This window comes from Pristis pectinata, chromosome 14 (assembly GCF_009764475.1).
Source record: "Pristis pectinata isolate sPriPec2 chromosome 14, sPriPec2.1.pri, whole genome shotgun sequence".
NCBI classification, from domain to species: Eukaryota; Metazoa; Chordata; class Chondrichthyes; order Rhinopristiformes; family Pristidae; genus Pristis; species Pristis pectinata.
This window is the reverse complement of record NC_067418.1, coordinates 12,647,003-12,669,070: the sequence shown is the minus strand read 5'-3', so window position 1 is coordinate 12,669,070 and position 22,068 is coordinate 12,647,003. Positions and strand designations below refer to the sequence as shown.

Genomic DNA, 22,068 nt, shown 5'->3' with positions numbered 1-22,068 from the left:
ATTCTATATCCTGAAGTGTATCACTTTACATTTTTCTGGGTTGAACTCCATCTGCCACTTCTCAACCCAGGTCTGCATTCTATCAATGTCCTGTTGTAACCTACAGCAACCTTCTACACTATCCAGAACACCATCAACCTTCGTGTCATCTGCAAATTTACTAACCCACCATTCCACATCCTCATCCAAGTCATTTTATAAAAATCACAAGGAGCAGGGGTCCCAGAACAGATTCCTGCAGAACACCACAGGTCAGCGACCTCCAGGCAGAATATGCTCCATCTACCACCACCCTCTGTCTTCTATAGGTGAGCCAATTCTGAATCCACACAGCCGAGTTTCCCTGGATCTCATGCATCCTGACTTTCTGAATGAGGAGCTTTATCAAACACCTTACTAAAATCCATGTGCACCACATTCACTGCTCTACCTTTAATGTGCTTTGTCACATCCTCAAAGAATTCAATTGGGCTCATGAGGCATGACCTGCCCCTCACAGAGCCATGCTGACTGTCCCTAATCAGCCTATGCTTCTCCAAATGCTCATAAATCCTGTCTCTAAGAATCCTCTCCAGTAATCTGCCCACCAGTGAAGTAAGACTCACTGGTCTGTAATTCCCAGGGATATCCCTACTCCCTTTCTTGAACAAAGGAACAACATTTGCCACCCTCCAATCATCTGGCACCAGTCCTGTGGCCAGTGAGGACGCAAAGGTCATTGCCAAAGGCACAGCAATCTCTTCCCTCGCCTCCCATAATAACCTTGGGTATATTCCGTCTGGTCCCGGTGACTTATTTAGCCTAACATTTTTCCAAAAGTTCCAGCCCATCCTCTTTCCTCACATTAACATGCTCTAGTGTATCAGCCTGTTGTACACCATCCTCTCAAACGTCAAGGTCTCTTTCTCTGGTGAATACTGAAGCAATGTATTCATTAATGACCTCCCCTACCTCTTCAGGCATGTTTTCTCTTTTATCCCTGGTCAATCCTACCCTCACTCTAGTCATCCTCCTATTCTTCACACACACGCAGAATGCCTTGGGGTTTACCCTAATCGTACTTGCCAAGGCATTCTCATGCTCCTTTCTAGCTCTCCTAAGTCCACTCTTAAGCTCCTTCCTGGCTACCTTGTAATTTCCAGAGCCCTGTCTGATCCTTGCTTTCTAAACCTTGGGTAAGCTTCTTTCTTCCTCTTGACAAAGATATTCTGAGGATGAGTGGGTTTGAGTAGCAAATAATCAACATTGACTTGTGGAAGTTCAGTCAGATATTATGGATTAGACTTCATTAGCTTGAATTTTATTCTTTCTTGGGGTATGGACAAAGTATTGTCCTTCAAATCTTGTGGGGAAGATGCTTCTAATGTGCTGTGAGATTTAGACCCAGCAGCTATGATAGAAAAGTGAGTGTGGATATGGTGGTCCCAATGGCCTGTTCATTTGTTGTATAACACTGACTCTATTTCATTAGGATGATGTACAGCATGGGCAATTTGCAGGTGGTAGCCATGCACTTGCCTGTTTTCTAGGCATTTGAGGTACCTGCCTTCGTAGTGGAGCAGGTCATAACCTAGGAAAGTTTGGGAGTTCAGTTGAAGATATTTCTGTGCAGTGATTGACAGTTTGTTGCTTGACTTGTCTGTCAATGTGGCTCTATTGAGGCACAAGACCCCTAAGTTAGGTGGTCTTGGCATGGGTGACTGGGCTTGACATGTGTTGTCCTGGTTGAAAATTGATCAGGTAAACATCACCGAATGGTGAGCAAGAAGTGCTCTTGAATGTCCTTTGTACTGATACTGGCTCTTTATTCATGATTAATTTATTGACTTTTGATGTGATTTGAACTAGTCCAGTAATGTAATGTTACAAACTTGCTGCAGTACCATACTTGTACCTGCATGTGAAATTTGTGCATTATACATGATGGCACCAGATCATCTATACAGCAGCACTCTTTAATCTCTCACCATCTAAACCTATTCTTACTTCCCACCCTGTTTCTCCTCAAATTATTCTATATGCCAATTTTTCTTGTCCTTTTGCTTAACCTAGTTATATCCCTCCTTGCAAACTGCCCTCCTCCTTGCTTTCCCATGTCTTTGTATGGTCTGGCCTCCCAGACATGTGCCACAGCCTACCCATTTACAATGCATTGCACAAGCAAGATTAATGTGCTAGTAACTGCTTTCATTAGGCCATTGGGAGTTGCCCTGTTGGAGAGAGTTCTCAAATCCTTCCCCTACCTGCTGAAGACTAACTTGTATTTTTCTTTGCAGTTCTAACAAAGTCCTGGACCTGAAGCATAAACTGAAATCTCCTTTGACAGATGCTGCCTGACCTGCTAAGTGTTTCCAGCATTCTGTTTTGGTTGCCTTCCCACCTATCACTGGCAGATTTGGCTACCATTCCCCGTCTTCAACTTTGTCATTTAATGCATATTGCAAACAGTTGACACTCCAGCCTTGATCCCTGTGGCATCCTATTAGTTTGAACTTGGCAACCTGGAAAATGACCCATTTATCCTGACTGTTTTGGTAATTGGCCAATCTTTGCTAATTAACATTGAATGCCTTGAGCACTTGCTGTGTGCAGCAAGCTTTTGATTTGCTACCTTTTTATCAAATGCCCTTAGGAATCCAATATGCTGCAGGTTCCACTGTAAGCCATTCAGCTGGTTACATCTTCAAAGAACATTTTTTAAGGTAATATGGCAGTTTCCCTTTCATAAAATCAATCTGTTTTGACATGATTTTCTAATAAAGTAATACTGTATCTTGATGGATTCTAGCCTTTTTCCCAAAGACTTAGAATAACTACCTTGTGATTTCTTTTTCTCTCACATGCTCCCTCTCAGGGCACTACATTTGCAGTTTCCTGATCCACTGAAACTTTACCATAAATCTAGGGAACTTAGTTATATGAATGGAAGTTGTTTTATTATTTGGACTATTAAGGCAGATACAGTGGCTTGACATGAATATAAAAAGGATCTAAATTTGGATTGGAGTCTTCATAAAATACTTGTCCCGATTGACTTGGTGTTATGTTTGATAAGATGAGGTATCTTTATCGTCACATGTACATCGAAACACCGTGAAATGCATCTTTTACGTAGAGTGTTCTGGGGGCAGCCTGCAAGTGTCTCCACGCTTCTGGCGCCAACATAGCATGCCCACAACTTCCTAACCCGTATGTCTTTGGAATGTGGGAGAAAACCGGAGCGCCAGGAGGAAACCCATGCAGACACGGGGAGAATGTACAAACTCCTTGCAGACAGTGGCTGGAATTGAACCTGGGTCGCTGGCACTGTAAAGTGTTATGCTAACCGCTACACTACCCTGCCTGCCCCCAATCAATTATGACTCTAGAAGTTTGGTAATTAGTCTGCCATCCAATTGCTTTAATCAAGAATGAGCTTGAGCTAGCATTGTTCAGGGTGGTGCTGAGTTCATGCAGTGTGGCTTTGGAGCTGTATAATCCTTTTGCCGCAAGTAGCAACTGTAGCCAGGTCCATTGTGACATTTAAAACACAATTTGAAACAGAAAAGCGGAGACTCAGTACTGGCGGTCTTCAACTGTGTGTTATTTTGTAGCTTGCTGTCATTGCCAAAAAATCAACTGATGTCAAGAAACAGCAATTTGTTTCAATTTGTGTACATTTTTCTCTTTGTCTTTTTGGGTTAACAATTTATTCCATTCTGCAAGACCACTTTAATAATGGATGGCGTCTTGTTTAATTTCTGAAGTGAGCCTTCTCATCCTGCAGGTGGTCCAAGCTCTATTTTGTAGCCTGGTGGCTGGTTTCCTCTGTTATTTGGGTTAACCTCTTTGTGGCTTTGATTCTTGAGGTAAGTGTGGGGTTTTAGTAATTCTAAAATAAAACTGCTTACTCCAATAACTTCTGTATGTTGACAAAGTGCCACTTGAAGGGGATCTGTTTAAAATCCAGGTTTTCAATTAAAAGCTGATTTCCTGACCCAAAGTGGGATTTGAAAATGCAAGAATGTCTGGGAATAAGAAATGTCTTTGCAATTGTATACAATTAAATCTTCATAGTTAAATCTTTGCTTTTCCCTTTTTACTCAGTGTGTACATTTTTTTTCCAGCCATGCTCCCACCCCCACTCCCCCAACTTCATGTACCATTACCAGAAGACCATGAGAGTGCCAAGCACTTGGTTAGCCTTGATGTGAACTATTTTCAAGGAGGATTTGAGCACAGTTGGTGGTGACTCTGCTCCTGCTAGTTTGCACAGACAAGGAGGTTCAAATTTAACTGAATATGGGATTAAATCTATATTAGAATGTTTGAACTCCGTTGTATCTCTGTAGATTTTTTTTAATGTGGTATGTTTGTCATGGGTGTATCAACTGTACACTTCTGTTTAATTAAAACACAGAACTTCATTCATAAATGGGATCGGAGCTACCATCCGTCTTTCTCTGATCAGGAATCTGAGTATCAGATGAGTGTGCAGGATATGTTCAGGTGAATACCTTTCCTTCTCTCGTGAATGTATTTGCTCCTGTAGAATTTTGTCCTCCTTGACCTGTCTACAACTCTCAATGCACAGTTGACCAATTCACCCACTTGCCTGGTTCCATTTATTGAAAGCTACCTTGACTTTGCAAAAGTAACGCAGGAAATTCTCTCGTGCCCTCCAAATATCCTAGGCTGTCATCTTTATCTTTGCATTCTGCTCCTTGGTGACATTCAGAAAAGCAAATTCATTTCCCCACATAAGTTGAAGATACCACCTCGCCATCTCTAAATTGCGAGGTGGGAATTTAGAACATGCAAAACAGAAACAGAAGGATAATTGGCTGCTCCAGTCTTCAGTAAGATCAAGGCCCAATTTGTCAGCTCAAGACCAATTCCCGGCTGTCTCCCCCATACACCTTTTGACTCTCTTGTAGCTTAAATGTCTGTCAGTCATGACCCCTGCAGCTCTCTGGGGTAGAATACTCCAAACATTAATGACCGTCAGAGAGTTATCTCAGTCTGAACTGCGCCCCCCCCCCCCCCCCCCCGCCCCCCTCCTGAGACTATGCCCTCTAGTTCTATTTAAATCCAACATGGGAAACCGTCTCTCAGCCATTTCTTGATGTTACATGAAACAAAGTGAATTGGGTGGAGACTGGCTTCTGTTAAATTTGAAATCTCAGGAGGAATCCAGATCATCTGTTGGCATTTCTGCCTGAACGTGATTGTGAATGGTTCCACCTTGAATTTGGTGTTCATTTCAAGGACGGGGATCTCTTTAGAGATGTCTCCTCCCCATTAGCTGTTTGGTTGTTCACCACCATTCACAACTAAATGTGGCCAGACTCCACAACTTTAATCTGATCTGTTGTTTGAGAGATTGCTTAGCGGTCTATTGCATGCTACTTTTGATGTTTAGCATACATGAAATCCTGACCAGATTCACTCATCTGGACTTTATTTTTAAATAGGTCTGGTATTGCTTCTGGCAACAGGTATTGGTTTATTTTTGTCACTTGTACTGAGGTACAGTGAGAAACTTGTCCTACATCCTGTTCGTACAGATCAATTCATTTCACTGCATTGAGGTAGTACAGGGTAAAAACAATAACAGAATACAGAGTAAAGAGTCGCAGCTACAGGGAAAGTGCATTGCAGGTAGACAATAAGGTGCAAGGTCATAACAAGATAGGTTGTGAGGTCAAGAGTCCATCTCATCGTATAAGGGAACCATTCAATAGTCTTATCACCATGGGATAGAAGCTGTGCTTGAGCCTGGTGGTATGTGTCCTCAGGCTCCTGTATCTTCTGACTGATGGGAGAGGGGAGAAGAGAGAATGACCCGGGTGGGTCGAGTCTTTGATTATGCTGGCTGCTTCACCAAGGCAGTGAGAGGTATAGACAAGAGTCCAAGGAGGGGAGGCTGGTTTCTGTGACGTGCTGGGCTGCGTCCACAACTCTGCAGGTTCTTGCGGTCCTGGGCAGAGCAGTTGTGATGCATCCAGATAGGATGCTTTCTATGGTGCATTGATAAAAGTTGGTGAGTGTCAAAGGGGACATGCCAAATTTCTTTAGCCTCCTGAGGAAGTAGAGGCACTAGTGAGCTTTCTTGGCCATGGCTTCTACGTGATTTGACCAGGACAGGTTATTGGTAATGTTCACTCCCAGGAACTTGAAGCTGTCAACCCTCCCGACCTCAGCACCGTTGATGTAGACAGATGCATGTACACCACCCCTTTTCCTGAAGTCAATGACCAGCTCTTTTGTTTTGCTGACATTGAGGGAAAGGTTGTTGTCATGACACCACCACTAAGCTCTCTATCTCTGTCCTGTACTCTGACTCATCTATTGGAGATATGGCCTACGACAGTGGTATCATCTAAAAACTTGTAGATGGAGTTAGAGCAGAATCTGGCCATGCAGTCATGAGTATATAAGGAGTAGAGTAGAGGGCTGAGGATGCAGTCTCGTGGGGCACCAGTGTTGAGAATAATCATAATGAGTGTTGTGCCATAGGGATCAGTACTGAGACCCCAACCTTTTACTAGTGGTACCATTGAGTTGGGTGAAGGACCAGATTTTTTCACAGCACAGTAATTGGTAGGAAAGTAAATTGTAAAGAATACATAAGTTGGCCTTATAGATGTAGAAAGGTTAAGTGAGTTAGCAAATGGAGTATAATGTGGAATTGTCCATTTTAGCACAAAAAAAGGCCTATTATTTAAATGGTGACTCATTTGCAAAACTCTGAGCTGCAGAGGAATCTGGATGTTGTGGTTCTTGGATAGTGTCCTCTAGTTCACTGAAGGTCAGTATTCGGGTATTGCAAGTAAGTACAGAAGGTAATTGTTTATTGCAAGGGGAATTGAATACAAAAACATGGAAACTGTGCTTCAGAGGTGAACATTTTAACGTTCCTTCCCATCTCTTAATTAACAAAAATGTTCTCCTCTGGATAATGCTAGTTTTGTTTGTGATCTAGATTTCCCCAAAAGCATTGGGAGACAGTGTTTGCCATTTGTCACTTGTAACAAGAAAAACAAACGCATCACTTCTAGAAAGCACTAGCATTCACATGGGTGTTGTGACTTCTTACTAGTAATCTCTTGTCTAATTCTAAGTTTTTTTTTTAAATAATAGGGATGATTTGGAGGAACCAACTGAGGAAGAATTGTTGGAGAGACTTCGACAGCATCCACACCTCCATTTACCCAAGGGACCCATTTAGTCTTTTCTCCACAGCATGAGAACACTTTGCACAAATCCCAGAAAGGGGTCATATTCCAAATGGCTCACACCTGGTTTGGCTGTTGTACCAACTGCTGACCTTAACAATAGTCTCCAGAACTAAAAGAACAAACTGAGTTGTCTCAACTATTAATGATAGCCCTCAATTTCCCACAGTGTACCATATAGTTTGTAAATGCACTTGATTCTTTTTATCAAATAATTGAGATTTTTTAAAACACTTTTTCCTGGTCCATATTTTAATGCTGACAGTACTTTAACAGTCATGCTTTCCCCAAAATGTCAAAGGATGGGAGAAATGGAGAAAAATTTTGGTGCAACAAAATGTGGCTGTAACACATTATACTCTGAAGATTTATCAAATACACCTGTGTCTAATTCACACTTGTTACCAATTTCATAGTATAGATCAGGGTCTTGGTATTTTTCACTATTTGTGACTTTCAGTTGAACTAAAACACTGCAGTGGGTGAAATTTGTTTGTAAAGCCACTTAATGAATATACTCTGTATCATTTCCAGAAATGTGCTTTTGGACTTGTAACATGTGGATAACACTTAGAAAAATACAATACTTGAAATGACTTGTGGTCAAACTTGGTCAGAGAAGGGTAAGTTCTTTTGTATGATGTGAATTAAAGGCAACTATTTTTCTAATTGGATCTTGAGTTTGTGTTGGTGCCAATTGCTATTTTGTAATATCAAACCCCCTCAGTAACCTGAGGATCATCATTGACCAGAAACTTGACTGAAATGGTCATTTCGATACTCTGTCTACTTGAGCAGGTTGGAGGTGGGATGTCCTGTACAAGTAACTCACCAAAATTTTCCACATGTTCAAGGCACATTGGGAGTGTGATAGAGCAGCTTTGACGACAGTCTGCTATGGGATACCTATGAGGTCTTAGTTCCTAAATACCTCCTGAGCTTTGCTTCTGTGAAAGCTGCAATTAAATAACTGAGATCAGAACTGCATAAATACTTTGTACAGCTACACGACTATGGGGAAAAGTATGATACCAACCTGGTACACAGGTAATGGGCTAAATGGCTACCTTTTGTGTTACATCATTCTGATTGAGACTTCAATGAGCAGGTTCCAATTGCCTGAATTTCCTTGGGCAGTATGTGCTTTCAAAAAAAAAATTTGTCTGATTTCTCGATGAATGTAATTCTTAGCATTAACATGCAAAATTTTTGTACTGTTCTAAAACTCCCTTTTAAATTCATAACTGTTCTCTTCAATCAGTTGGCAAAGAGCTGCTAAGTGTAGTTCTCCCTTCCAGCACCAGGTCTACAGCCCTGCAGGTCACAGCTCTTTAATATGAAGGTTTCTATCTTGACCATAATTTCAGGAGTTCCAGATGCGGAGCATCCTGTGGATGAAAATCTACTTTTCCTCCAGCCCTTCTGGCAATCACCTTAAATGACTGCCACCAGCTTTTTGAAGCCTCTGGAAAGAAAGTGCGGCTTTCCTGGTTATCTTGGCCTGCATAATTTTGTACAAGTAACATTAAATTTTCACTGAGCTGCCTGTTTGAATGAACAGAAGCCCAGTCCTAATTCCTGTAGTTTACCAGACAAGGCACCATCCTTCTAACTGTCCTTCACTCCCTTGGATCTATTTCCATCTCATGAGAATTGAAAGCAGTACTTAAGGTACGGCTGAAATAGTGCAGTATGCAATTCTAGCATTAACCTCCTCGTATTCCTTGGCTGTATGCCTGAATCACCTTATCTACCTATCCTGCCACTCTTCAGGATCTGTGGGTATATACTCTAAGGTTCCTCCACAATCACTGAGTATATTCATGACACAACCACTTTTATAAGATATCTTTATTAGTCACATGTACATCGAAACACAGTGAAATGCATCTTTTGTGGCGAGTGTCCTGGGGGCAGCCCGCAAGTGTTGCCATGCTTCTGGTGCCAACATAGTCCACATAACCCTAACCTGTACGTCTTTGGAATGTGGAAGGAAACCAGAGCACATGGAGGCAACCCATGCAGTCACAAGGAGAACGTACAAACTCCTCACAGACAGTAGCTGGAATTGAACCCGGGTCGCTGGCGCTGTAATAGCGTTACACTAACCACTATGCATGCCCATCTATACTAACCCCACTTGCCTGCATTATTTCCTTATCCCTCTATGCCTTATTCAAATACCTGTCTTGCTGCTGCTTAAATGTTATTGCTATGCCCACCTCTTCTGGAACCTCATTCCATTTATCCCTCAGATACCCTTTAACCATAGAACCATACAGCGCAAAACAGGCCCTTCAGTCCACCATGTTGTGCCATCCATCAGACCACCCTCACACTACCTAACCCCTTCCTCCCGCATATCCCTCTATCTCACGTTCCTCCATATGCCTATCCAACAAGCTCTTGAACCTGTTCAATGTATCTGCCTCCACCACCACCCCAGGCAGTGCATTCCATGCACCAACCACTCTCTGGGTGAAAAACCTCTCACCCATAACCTTAAAGCCATGACCTCTCGTCTTGAGCATTGGTGCCCTGGGAAGGAGGCGCTGACTGTCTACTCTATCTATTCCTCTCAATATTTTATATACCTCTATCGTGTCTCCTCTCATCCTCCTCCTTTCCAGTGAATAAAGCCCTAGCACCTTAAGCCTCTCCTCATATTCAATACTCTCCAATCCAGGCAGCATCCTGGTAAATCTCCTCTGCACCCTCTCCAATGCCTCCACATCCTTCCTATAATGAGGCGACCAGAACTGAACACAGTACTCTAAGTGAGGCCTAACTAGAGTTTTGTAAAACTGCATCATCACCTCGCGGCTCTTAAACTCAATCCCGCGACTTATAAAAGCCAACATCCCATTGGCCGCCTTAACTGCTCTTTCCACCTGTGAGGCAACTTTCAATGAACTGTGAATATGAACCCCCAGTCTGCTCCTCCACACTGCCAAGTACCTTACCATTTACCCAGTACTCTGCCCTGGAGTTTGTCCTTCCAAAGTGTACCACCTCACACTTCTCCGGATTGAACTCCATCTGCCACTTGTCAGCCCAGCTCTGCATCCTATCAATACCCCTCTGTAAGCTCCGACAGCCCTCCACACTACCCACAACACCGCCGATCTTAGTGTCGTCTGCAAACTTACTAACCCAGCCCTCCACCCCCTCATCTAAGTCATCTATAAATATCACAAAAAGTTGAGGTCCCAGAACCGATCCCTGCGGGACACCACTAATCACTGCCTTCCAATCCGAGGGCACTCCTTCCACCACAACCCTCTGCTTTCTACATGCAAGCCAATTCCTAATCCACATAGCCAAGCTTCCTTGGATCCCTTGGCCTCTGACCTTCTGAAGAAGCCTACCATGAGGAACCTTATCAAATGCCTTACTAAAATCCATGTAAACCACATCCACCTCACTGCCCTCATCAATCTTCCTGGTCACCTCCTCAAAGAACTCCATCAGGCTTGTGAGGCAAGACCTTCCCTTCACAAAGCCATGCTGGCTGTCCCTAATCAGTCCATGATTCTCAAGGTGTTCATAAATTCTGTCCCTTAGAATCCTTTCTAACAGCTTACCCACCACAGACGTGAGACTCACCGGTCTATAATTCCCTGGCCTATCCCTATTACCTTTTTTGAACAAGGGGACCACATTCACAACCCTCCAATCCTCTGGCACCACCCCCGTAGACAACGAGGACTCAAAGATCCTTACCAGCGGTTCAGCAATCTCCTCCCTAGCCTCTCGAAGCAGCCTGGGGAAAGTCCCGTCACGCCCCGGAGATTTATCTGTCTTAATATTATTTAACAACTTCAACACATCCTCTCTCTTGATATCTACAACCTTGAGAACATTACCCCTACCAGCACTCCCTTCCGCATCATCAAGACCCCTCTCCTTGGTGAATACCAAAGAGAAGTACCTATTCAGAACTTCTCCCACTTCCGCCACCTCCAGGCAAATTCTCCCACCTTTGTCCTTAATCGGACCTACCTTCACCCTAGCCATCCTCCTACCCTTCACGTACTTGAAAAAGGACCTTGGGATTTTTCCTTACCCTACTAGCCAAAGCCTTTTCATGTCCCCTTCTAGCTCTCCTCAGCCCTTTCTTAAGTTACTTCCTCGCTACCCTATATTCCTCACGGGCCCTATCTGAACCTTGCTGCTTATACCTCACGTATGCTACCTTCTTCTCCCTAACAAGTCGTTCCACCTCTCTCGTCACCCACGGTTCCTTCACCCTGCCATTCCTTCTCTGCCTCACCGGGACATATTTATCCCTAACATCCTGCATAAGATCCCTGAATATCGACCACATCCCCATGGTACATTTTCCTTCAAAAAGCACATCCCAATTTACACTCCCAAGTTCTCTCCTTATAGCCTCGTAGTTAGCCCTTCCCCAATTGAAAAACCTCTTGTCCTCTCTGCATCTGTCCCTGTCCATGACAATTTTAAAGGGTGAATGGAGCAATGGTCACTGTCCCCCAAATGCTCACCCACCAATAGATCCTTCACCTGTCCCGGTTCATTTCCTAAAACTAGATCTAACATGGCATTCCCTCTAGTCGGCCTGTCAACATACTGTGTCGGGAATCCCTCCTGGACACACTTAACAAATTCTGTCACTTAAACCTCCTTCCTTTCGCCCTAAACCTATGCCCTCTAGTTTTAGACAGACCCCACCAGGGGAAACAGAATATACCTCTATCATGTCATTTCTCAGCCTCCTTCCCTCCATGGGAAACAGATCCAGCCTATCCAATGTCTCCTCCTAACTTGAGCCCTCCAATCTAGGCAACGTCCTTGTGAATCTTTCCTGCACTCTCTCAAGCTTAGTCATAACTTTTCTCTTGTGTTTGGACCAGAGCTGCAAACAGTGCTCTAAGTGCAGCCAAACCAATGTTTTGTACAACAGTAACATGATGTCCCAACTCAAATATTCAGTGCCCTGATGCATGAAGGCAAGCACACTATACACCACCTTCACCACCCTGTCCACCCAAGTTGCTACTTTCAGTGGTGTTGAGGAAGGTATTTGGTGTGTTTATCAGCCGAGACACTGATTATAAGAGAAGTTGAGTTCAGTGGTGGTGCTGAGATGAAATCAAGCCATGCCTATTTTTTTGAATGCCAGAACAGGAGGAAATGGCTGAATGTTTTACCCCTGTATCTATTCCTATGTTACTGTAATATAGAGATACAAGAGATTCTGCAGATGCTGGAATCTGGAGCAACACACACAAAATGCTGGAGGAACTCAGCATGTCAGGCAGCATCCATGGAGGGAAATAAACAGTCGATGTTTCAGGCCGAGACCCTTCATCAGGACTGGAAACAAAGAGGGCAGAAGCCAGAATAAGAAGTTTGGGGGAGGAGTACATGCAGGCAGGTGATAGGTGAGTCCAGGTGAGGGGGGAAGGTAGGAGGAGGGGGAAGATGTAAGAAGCTGAGGGGTGATAGGTAGAAGAGGCAAAGGGCTGAAGAAGGAGGAATCTGGTAGGAGAGGGCAGTGGACCATGGAATAAAGGGAAAGAGGTGGGGAATAGATGGGGAGGGGAAAGAATCAGTAGGTCATGAGGGTGGGGAAGGGGGGAGGAGGCCACAGGAATGCGGGAAAACAAAGGAGGGGGGCAAAGAGGGGAGGGGTTACCAGATGTCGAGGCCATCAGGTTGGAGACTCCCAATGCGGAATATGAGGTGTTGTTCCTCCAACTTACATCTGGCCTCAATGTGGCGGTAGAGGAGGCCACGGATAGACGTGTCAGTATGGGAGTGGGATGTGGAATTGAAGTGGCTGGCCACCGGGAGATCCTTGCTTTTGTGGCGGACGGAGCGAAGGCGCTCGACGAAATGGTCACCCAATCTGTGTCGGGTCTCACTGATGCAGAGGAGGCCGCACCAGATGCAATAAATGACACCCTCGGATTCACAGGTGAAGCGCTGCCTCACCTGCAAGGACTGTCTAGGGCCCTGAATGGTGGTGAGGGAGGAGGTGTAGCATTAGTGCAGTTGCAGGGATAAGTGCCAGGAGGGTCGTCTGCGGGGTGGGACAAGTGGACAAGGGAGTCGCGAAGAGAGCGATCCTTATGGAAAGTGGGGAGGGGAATATGTGCCTAGTGATGGGATCCCGTTGGAGGTTGTGGAAGTTGTGGAGAATGATGTGTTGGATGCGGAGGCTCGTGGGGCGGTAGGTGAGGACAAGGCAAACCCTGCCCCTGTTACATCAGGGGGAGGGTATGGGGTGAGGGCAGACAAGCGGGAAATGGAGGCGATGCGGGTGAGGGCAGCATTGATGGTGTGGAAGGGAAATCCTGTTTACGGTTAGCGTAATGCTATTACAACGCCAGCAACCGGGGTTCAATTCCGGCCACTGTCTGTAAGGAGTTTGTACGTTCTCCCCGTGTCTGTGTGGGTTTCCTCTGGGTGCTCTGGTTTCCTCCCACATTCCAAAGAGGTACGGGTTAGGAAGTTGTGGGCATGCTATGTTGGTGCCAGAAGTGTGGTGACACTTGCGGGCAGCCCCAGAACACTCGACGCAAAAGATGCATTTCACTGTGTGTTTCGATGTACGTTTGACTGATAAAGATATCTTATCTCAGGCGTCCTGGAGAAGAAAGCCTCATCATGGGAACAGATGTGGTGGAGGCAGAGGAACTGGGAGAAGGGTTGGCATCCTTGCCATTGACTGGGTGGGAAGAGGTGTAGTTAAGCAACTGTGGCAGTTTCTGGGTTTGTAGAAGATGTCTGTGGTTAATCCTGCCTCCAGAGATGGAGACGGAGAGATCCAGAAAGGGGAGAGAGGTGTCGGAGATGGAGCAAGTAAATTTTAGGGCAGGGTGGAAATTGGAGGCAAAGTTGATGAAATTGACGAGCTCAGCACAGGTGCAGGAAGCAACCCCAATGCAGTCGTCAATGCAGCGGAGAAAGTGTTGGGGAACGTTACCTGTGCAAGTTTGGAACATGGACTGTTCCACGTAGCCAACGAAAAGGCAGGCATACCTGGGGGCCACGTGAGTGCCCATGGCTACACCTTTAGTTTGGAGAAAGTGGGAGGAGCCGAAAGTGAAGTTGGTGAGGGTGAGTACCAATTCAGCCAGATAGAGGAGGGTGGCAGTGGAGGGGAACTGGTGGGTCTGTTGTCGAGAACCCTCTTCCTTTCCAATCCTGATGAAGGGTCTCGACCTGAAATGTTGACTGATCATTTCCCTCCATAGATACTGTTTGACCTGCTGAGTTCCTCCAGCATTTTGTGTATGTTCTGTAATATGGACATGTTTCTGCACATACGCCAGGTTAGCACTAGATGGCATTGTTCCCGTATATCATGAAAAGTCAAAAAGGCTGGTGCAGAATGAAGTGAGCTTTTAGCGTGTACCTCTTTCAAAAAGGTACGTTTGTAAATTTTGTCAGGGAAAAACATTTACTCTTGATTCTCACTGGGGCTTTCTCGTTTCAATATGCATCAGGCACAATAGTCTGAATGATTGCAATTATTTTAAAGTATGCACTGTGGGAACCAACTGGGTTGGATTTACCGAGGCTTTTGTGGATTTAAGTTCATATTTGTACTTGTTTGTGGGTGGTTTTGATTAATGAATATCCTTTTGAGTTTCTGGAAGCTTTACTTGCGATGGTTTAATTTTCTGTTGATTCACTTTCTGTCTACACTTAAGCTTGCGACTGCTATAATGCAAATGGATTATGAAGAGATAAGTTGGCATTGTAGAAGTGACTAAAGATGAAGGAGCCTTTTCTAGCTAAATTAGACTGGCTGTTGCCTTTTGGGAACTTAGATCAGAGATGGAGAAGAAATCTCTCGGGTAACTGGAACACTGTTAGAAGCCACTTATTCCTGCCATATATTGTCAGTGTAGGAGTTCCCATCAGCATCCTTGACCCAACAACCTTCAGCATTTAATGACCTTCGCTCTGATGTCAGAAGTGGGCAGTTCACTGAGAGCTGGTGATCAGTGACATTCATGAGTCCTCCCGTTAATCAGGGAGCCAATGTCCATGAGGTTCTGGAAGCCACTGCCTTTCGAGGCTGGTGAGAACAGAATCAACCAGTACCTTCAAAATGCAAGTGAGAATGGTTTGTGGAAAGAGCAGGAGAGTGAGACTCATGGGGTTGTTCTGCTAGGAGCCGGAATAGACTCACTGGGCTGAATGGCCTCCTGTATGAATGGCTCTTCGATTCTATGATCAGCACAAGATTTCAATAGTCTGGTAACCAACAAGCAGGTCTTGGTGGCCCTGCACTAAAGGTTAGGATGGAGATGGGCAGTTCTGCAGAGTTTGTAAGAGTTCAAGGCCAGCATATGGCATGATTGCCTTAGGGGTCACACCAAAGGAAATATGTGCTTGCCATGGAGAGAGTGCAGAGGAGATTCACCAGGATATTTCCTGGATAGGAGGACTTTAGTTATGAGGAGAGCTTGAATAGGATGGGGTTGTTTTCCTTGGAGCCAAGGAAGCTGAGAGATGACCTGATAGAAGTGTATAAGATTATGAAAAGGCAGATAGTCAGAATCTTCTGTACCATCAGAAACGGTTCCCTAGTATGATAAGATGGACTCTTGACCTCACAATCTACCTTGTTATGACCTTGCACCTTATTGTCTACCTGCATTGCACTTTCTCTGTAGCTGTGACACTTTATTCTGCATTCTGTTATTGTTTTTACCCTGTACTACCTCAATGGACTGTGTAATGAATTGATCTGTACAAACGGTATGCAAGACACTGTACCTCGGTACAAGTGACAATAGTATTCCAATTCCAATTCTTTTTGCCATGGTAGGGGTATCAAACATGAGGGCATAGGTTTAAGGTGAGAAGAAGGAGTTTTAAAGGGGATCTGAGGGGTAAGATTTCTTTTCATACACAGATGTTTATATCTGGAACTCACTGCCAGAGAATGTGGTGGAATCAGTTACAACCACTGCAAGTAAGAGACATTTAGACGGACACCTGAATAGGCAAGGCATAGAGGAATAGGGACCTAATGCAGGCAAGTGGCATTTGAGTAGATGGGCAAAAAGGTTGGCATGGACAGAGTGGGTCGAAGGGCCTGTTTCTGTGCTGTACAAATCTACGACTCTATAACAGAAGCTTAGACTCTGGCTCATTCTTCCCTGTGATTGGTTGGAAGAGGTTCGGGTTTATAAAAATTGTCTGAAGAGCAATCTTTCAGTCAAGGCTGTGGCAGGTGGTGTTTTCAGCAGCATCTGATATGGGTGCAGGCATGTATAGAGGAGGGATTCTTGGAAACATGTTGGAGGGCTAGTAATAATATTGCTAAGTTAGGAGAAAATATTGGCTGCAGTTTCACGTATGACATCGAGGAAAGCCTCATGGGTCCTCAGTCTCCCTTTCTTTGCCTTTTTTGACCAGAAATTCGGTTTGTCCCCTTTGACTCTCACCAACTTTTATTGATGCACCATAGAAAGCATCCTATCTGGATGCATCATGGCTTGGTACGGTAACTGCTCTGCCCAGGACTGCAAGAAACTGCAGAGAATTGTGGACACAGCCCAGCACGTCACGGAAACCAGCCTCCCCTCCTTGGACTCTGTCTTTACCTCTCGCTGTCTTGGTGAAGCAGCCAGCATAATCAAAGACCCCACCCACCTGGGTCATTCTCTCTTCTCTCCTCTTCCATCAGGTAGAAGATACAGGAGCCTGAGGGCACGTACCACCAGGCTTAAGGACAGCTTCTACCCCACTGTGATAAGACTATTGAATGGTTCCTTATACGATGCGATGGACTATGACCTCATGATCTACCCTGTTGTGACGTTGCACCTTATTGCACTGCACTTTCTCTGTAGCTGTGACACTTTACTCTGTACTGTTAATGTTTTTACCTGTACTACATCAGTGCACTCTGTACTAACTCAATGTAACTGCACTGTGTAATGAATTGACCTGTACGATCGGTATGCAAGACAAGTTTTTCACTGTACCTCGGCACAAATGACAATAATAAACCAATACCAATACCAGTGCAAAGAATGTTGAGGTTTGGTTGAGGAATTGCTTTGAGTATTGTCTGTTGCAAACTTCAACTTCCCTTTAACTACTTTAGTGCCATTCAATGAAGATGTGTGTTGTTTTACTGCCAGCTTGCATTTCTGCCCCGACTCACTTCTGTCTCTCCTGGCCTGACCCCATCTAATTTGATGGCTTCCTTTGTTGGTGTCATCTGATGAATTTGCCAAGTTTTCACTATGTCTCTGTCCTTGCAGCTAAAGGAAATTTGGGTCCAAGAACAAATTCACCCTCCTTTTCCACCAGCGCCTTGACTAAACCTTTCTAATACCTGCTCGCTACTTTTCCATCCTTTAGCTGAATACTTATGCAGTCCCAGATATTATCTGAAGCCCGTGCTACCTTAATCAGAAGGGCCTACCATGCAGCACATTGGTCAACCATTTCTTGAAGCAGAATTGCACCATGCATTACAGCTTTCAGCTGTCTACCCAGGATACCACACTTTTAGAGTCAAGGGCTCGGAATGATGCCAACTCCCCCTCTCCTGTGCAGCTGGTGAGTCAGTTGTTCTTTGGGTCTGTTGTCTTAGGTGACCACCTGCTTTCAACAACTTGGTCCCTTGGAGTCCTGTAATATTGCAACTGGAAAGCCTTTCTGTTTCTTTGAGATGGACCTCATGACTTTCAATCATTAGTGCTCTGGCTGCAAAGGGAACACTTAAAATGATATTAAGAGTATTTCTTAAGAGTTAATCTTCCCATTCCAGAACCTTCTGCTTTACAACTCATATAGAAACCACTTAACATAAGCTTCCTCCCTTGATTCAAATCCATTAATGTAACATGCAATCTAAAATGATTAAAATGGCTGGGATATGTTTCTGAAATGAACACAAAACTTGCTTTAACTATGGACGATGCATTTTAGTTTCCAAAACGATATCTCAACTTTTAAATGTGATTATTGGCTGTTGGACTTCTTGAGTTGATCTGATGCTGTATAAGGTTCCTTATTAATGTTAGACTTCCTCTTTTCAAAAGCTACTAAGGAGATAGCCCTGGTCATGTGTTCATAGTTCCACAATTGCCTGTTCAGCCTGAAGAGTATTCTCTTCGCTAATCATTTTCCAGCCTGGATCATTATGAACATGTGTAGGTCAATAGCAGCTTAAATCGGAATATTGCAATGCAACATAAACATTTCGTTCTGGAGCAGGGAGGAGAGGTAGAATACAATCTGCAGAAAGACCCAACATTTCTGTACCTGCTGAATTTTTCGACATGAGGAATTTGTTACCAAGTGACATGTCCATAAGACAAAGGAGAAGTCGGCCATTCGGCCCATCAAGTCTGCTCCACCATTCTGTCATGAGCTGATCCATTCTCCCATTGAGCCTCACTCCCCCGCCTTCTCACCATAAACTTTGATGCCCTGGCTACTCAGGTACCTATCAATCTCTGCCTTAAATACACCCAATGACTGTGCCTCCACAGCCGCCTGTGGCAACAAATTCCACAGATTCACCACTCTCTGGCTAAAGAAATTTCTCTGCATCTCTGTTCTGAATGGGCGCCCTTCAATCCTGAAGTCATGCCCTCTTGTACTAGACTCCCCTACCACGGAAAACAACTTCGCCAGATCTACTCTGTCCAGGCCTTTTAACATTCGAAATGTTTCTATGAGGTCCCCTCTCATTCTTCTGAACTCCAAGGAGTACCGCCCAAGAGCCATCAAACGTTCCTCATATGTTAACCCCCTCATTCCTGGAATCATTCCAGTGAATCTCCTCTGAACCTTCTCCAATGTCAGCACATCCTTTCTTAAATAAGGAGCCCAAAACTGCACACAGTACTAACATGGTCATGTGAACGGTTTTAGCCAATCTTCACCAGTCTAAGACTCAATCAGATACTATGGTCCAGAAACTGTCGTGTACTTCTATAGATGCACTATATAGTCATTACTGAACCAGCGTCACTGGGCACCACCTTTGCCTTTGTGAGTTGCACAGCACAGAAAAATACATGTCATCCAGGATAGAGGTGGGGTTGAGAGTTGGGATGTGGCTTGGGGGATGGGTGTGTTGGGTTGGCCATCAGAAGGATGGTGGGGATGGCAGGGGACCTCCCAACCTCCGCCACCAAGAGGGACAAGGGCAGCATGTGCATGAGGACACAACCACATGCATGTTCCCTTCCACGTTGACTTAGAAATATGTTGCTGTTCCTCCATTGTCGCTGGATCTAAATCCTGGAACACCCCACACAACAGTACCTTCATCAGAAGGACTGCAGAGGTTCAAGAGAATGGCTCACCACTACCTTCTCAAGGACAATGAGGGATGGGCAATAAAAGTTGGCCAGCTCCCAGAATAAATTTAAATTGAAGACCACTTTTCTGCCTTCACCATTCCCTGTTCGACAGTCAATTTTTCTATGGATGCCAAATGTTACCTCCTTCAACATGAGCTATTAAAACTGATGTTTCCAGGACTGCTTTTGCTGCTCACCTGATGTTGCCTCCACTGCAGAAGCACGCAGTATGCAGATGGTGCTTGCATCTGCACAGGTTTGGAGGCTGAGCTCTCAGCCATCACTGATTTATTCGATGAAGTACACAAGGGGACAGGCTTGACACTCAACATCTATAAAAAGATCCTCTACCAAGCTCTCCCTGATATGCAATACTACCCTCTGGCAGTAGTGATTCATGGTGAGAACCTAGAAAACGCCACCCACTTCTCACACCTCAGGAGCGACCTCAGTGAGGGTGGATATTGAAATTCACCATTGTCCTTGGTGTGCCAGCATAGCTTTTTGCCAACCAAGCAAAAGGATGTTTGGAGATCAAGACTCCAATCCTGGCACAGAACTCATGATCTACTAAGCAGCAGTGATTCCTGCCCTCCCATATATTTCTGAGACTTGGACTACCTACAGTAGCCATCTGGAGAGATCCCACTTTGCACCCAATATTACCTGTAGGGCAGGCATGGTGTAAGGGTTAGCATAACGCTATTATAGTGCCAGTGACCCAGATTCAATTCTGGCCGCTGTCTGTAAGGAGTTTGTACGTTCTCCCCGTGTCTGCGCCGGGTGCTCTGGTTTCCTCTCACATTCCAAAGACGTATGGGTTAGGAAGTCATGGGCATGCTATGTTGGCGTTGGAAGCATGGCGACACTTGCGGGCTGCCCCCAGAACACCCTATGCAAAAGATGCATTTCACTATGTGTTTCGACGTACATGTGGCAAAAAAAGAAATCTAGTCTTATCTTATCAGCATAAAGTCAACCAACTCCCAGACCAATATCCCAGCACTGTGGTCCCAATTACATTAAGCTCTGCTCCGCAGGTCACATATCTGAGACAGATACTTTACTCGAAGCTCTGTCTTGGGAAGAGACTAGCGGGTGGACTGAGGAAAAGATTCAAGGATGTTCTCGAAACCTCCTTGAGAACTGTAACATCCCCATGGAGTCCTGGGAATTCCTGGCCCATGAGCACTTGCAGTGGAGAAGGAGCATTTGGAATGGCACTAAGAACTTAAGTTCATGTGCTGGGAGAACACAGAAACCCAATGTAACTGGTAGACCGAGTGCATCTCTTCACGAACTATCCACACCCCCACCCCCCCACCCTGTCAGGCACCAATGGCCTATCTACGTTGATGTCTAATGATCCCACATTGGCCTCATCACTCATCTCAGAACCCATGGAAGTAAGCCGTTCTTGATCCCAAAGGTGTTGAGAAAGAAAGGGACCATGGATTTATGCCCACAGATCCTTAAAGAAAAGCTAAAAAGGTGGTTAAAGAGTCACATGGCAAGCTATCCTTTATCAGCCAAGACACAATAGAGAGGATAGTTTGTTCTAGAATGGTAAACCGTTGTTTAGCACAAACTACCCTCTATATGTAACTAGAATCTTTTTCCCAGGGCAGAAATGTCAAATACTAGAGGACGTGCATTTAAGGTGAGAGGGGGAAAGTTTAATGGAGATGTGCAGCGCAAGTTTTTTACACAGAAAGTAGTAGGTGCCTGCAACGGGCTACCAGGGGTAGTGGTGGAAATAGATCCAATTGTGGCATTTAAGAGGCTTTTAGACAGGCACATGAATATGCAGGGAATGGAGGGATATGGACCACGTGCAGGCAGAAGAGATTTAGTTTAATTTGCATTGTATTCGGTGCAGACATCGTGCGACGAAAGGTCTGATTCTGTGCTGTACTGTTCTATGTTCTAACACTAACTGCTCCACTGAATCTTGCATACATTATAGGAAGGATGGAAAGGCATGTGAGAGAGTGCAGAGATTTACAAAGACATTGCCAAGACTGAAACATTTTAGCTATGAAGAAAAATTGCTTACTGGGAATTTGGAACTGAGGGTGCTGAAGGGAGACAAGATTGAAGTGCACGCAATTATCAGGGGCCACCTCTCTTGCCAATGGGGTCAAAAACCTGGTGGTTGGGGGAACTAACCCATTGGTAGAAGGATGAAAAGGAGAGGAGGGAAACTTTCTTCACCCGTATGGTGGTCAGGATCTGGAACCCTCTGAGGAAAGGATGGTAGAGGTAGAAACGCTCGCTATAATTAAACCTGAGCCTAGAACAGATGAGAAGGTTGAGCAGCTCTTTTATTGACCAGTATGGGCATGATGGGAAGAATGCGCCATCTCTGACTCTGTGATTCATATCTAAGGCACTCTTCTGAATGAAGATTTCCACACAAATTATCAATGGATAACCCAGGCTTATTGCTTGCACTCTTTCTGTTAATTAATGAGATTTTCACTTGGGGGAGGCCATCTGTAAACTTCTGTCTAGGTCCTTGTGAACCAATCATT

The 22,068-nt window shown here is 44.7% G+C and overlaps 1 protein-coding gene across 4 annotated transcripts in view; it reads left to right on the top strand.

Moving 5' to 3' along the window:
• The window catches only part of tpcn2 (two pore segment channel 2), a 44,708-nt gene extending 36,820 nt beyond the window's left edge, over nucleotides 1-7,888 (top strand). Inside the window, exons 23-26 of one of the 4 annotated variants that reach the window (XR_007957421.1) lie at nucleotides 2,633-2,702; nucleotides 3,767-3,848; nucleotides 4,400-4,488; nucleotides 7,123-7,170. Coding sequence is in view for 2 of the 4 variants with exons in the window: in XM_052029139.1 (XP_051885099.1) it covers nucleotides 3,767-3,848; nucleotides 4,400-4,488; nucleotides 7,123-7,210 (259 nt within the window). In the remaining 2 variants the exon portion in view is untranslated. Of the gene's footprint in view, nucleotides 1-2,276; nucleotides 2,535-2,632; nucleotides 2,703-3,766; nucleotides 3,849-4,399; nucleotides 4,489-7,122 lie in introns of those variants that run through there. The other 3 variants (XR_007957422.1, XM_052029139.1, XM_052029141.1) reach the window with 3 other exon arrangements.
• Nucleotides 7,889-22,068: the final 14,180 nt, after the last annotated feature.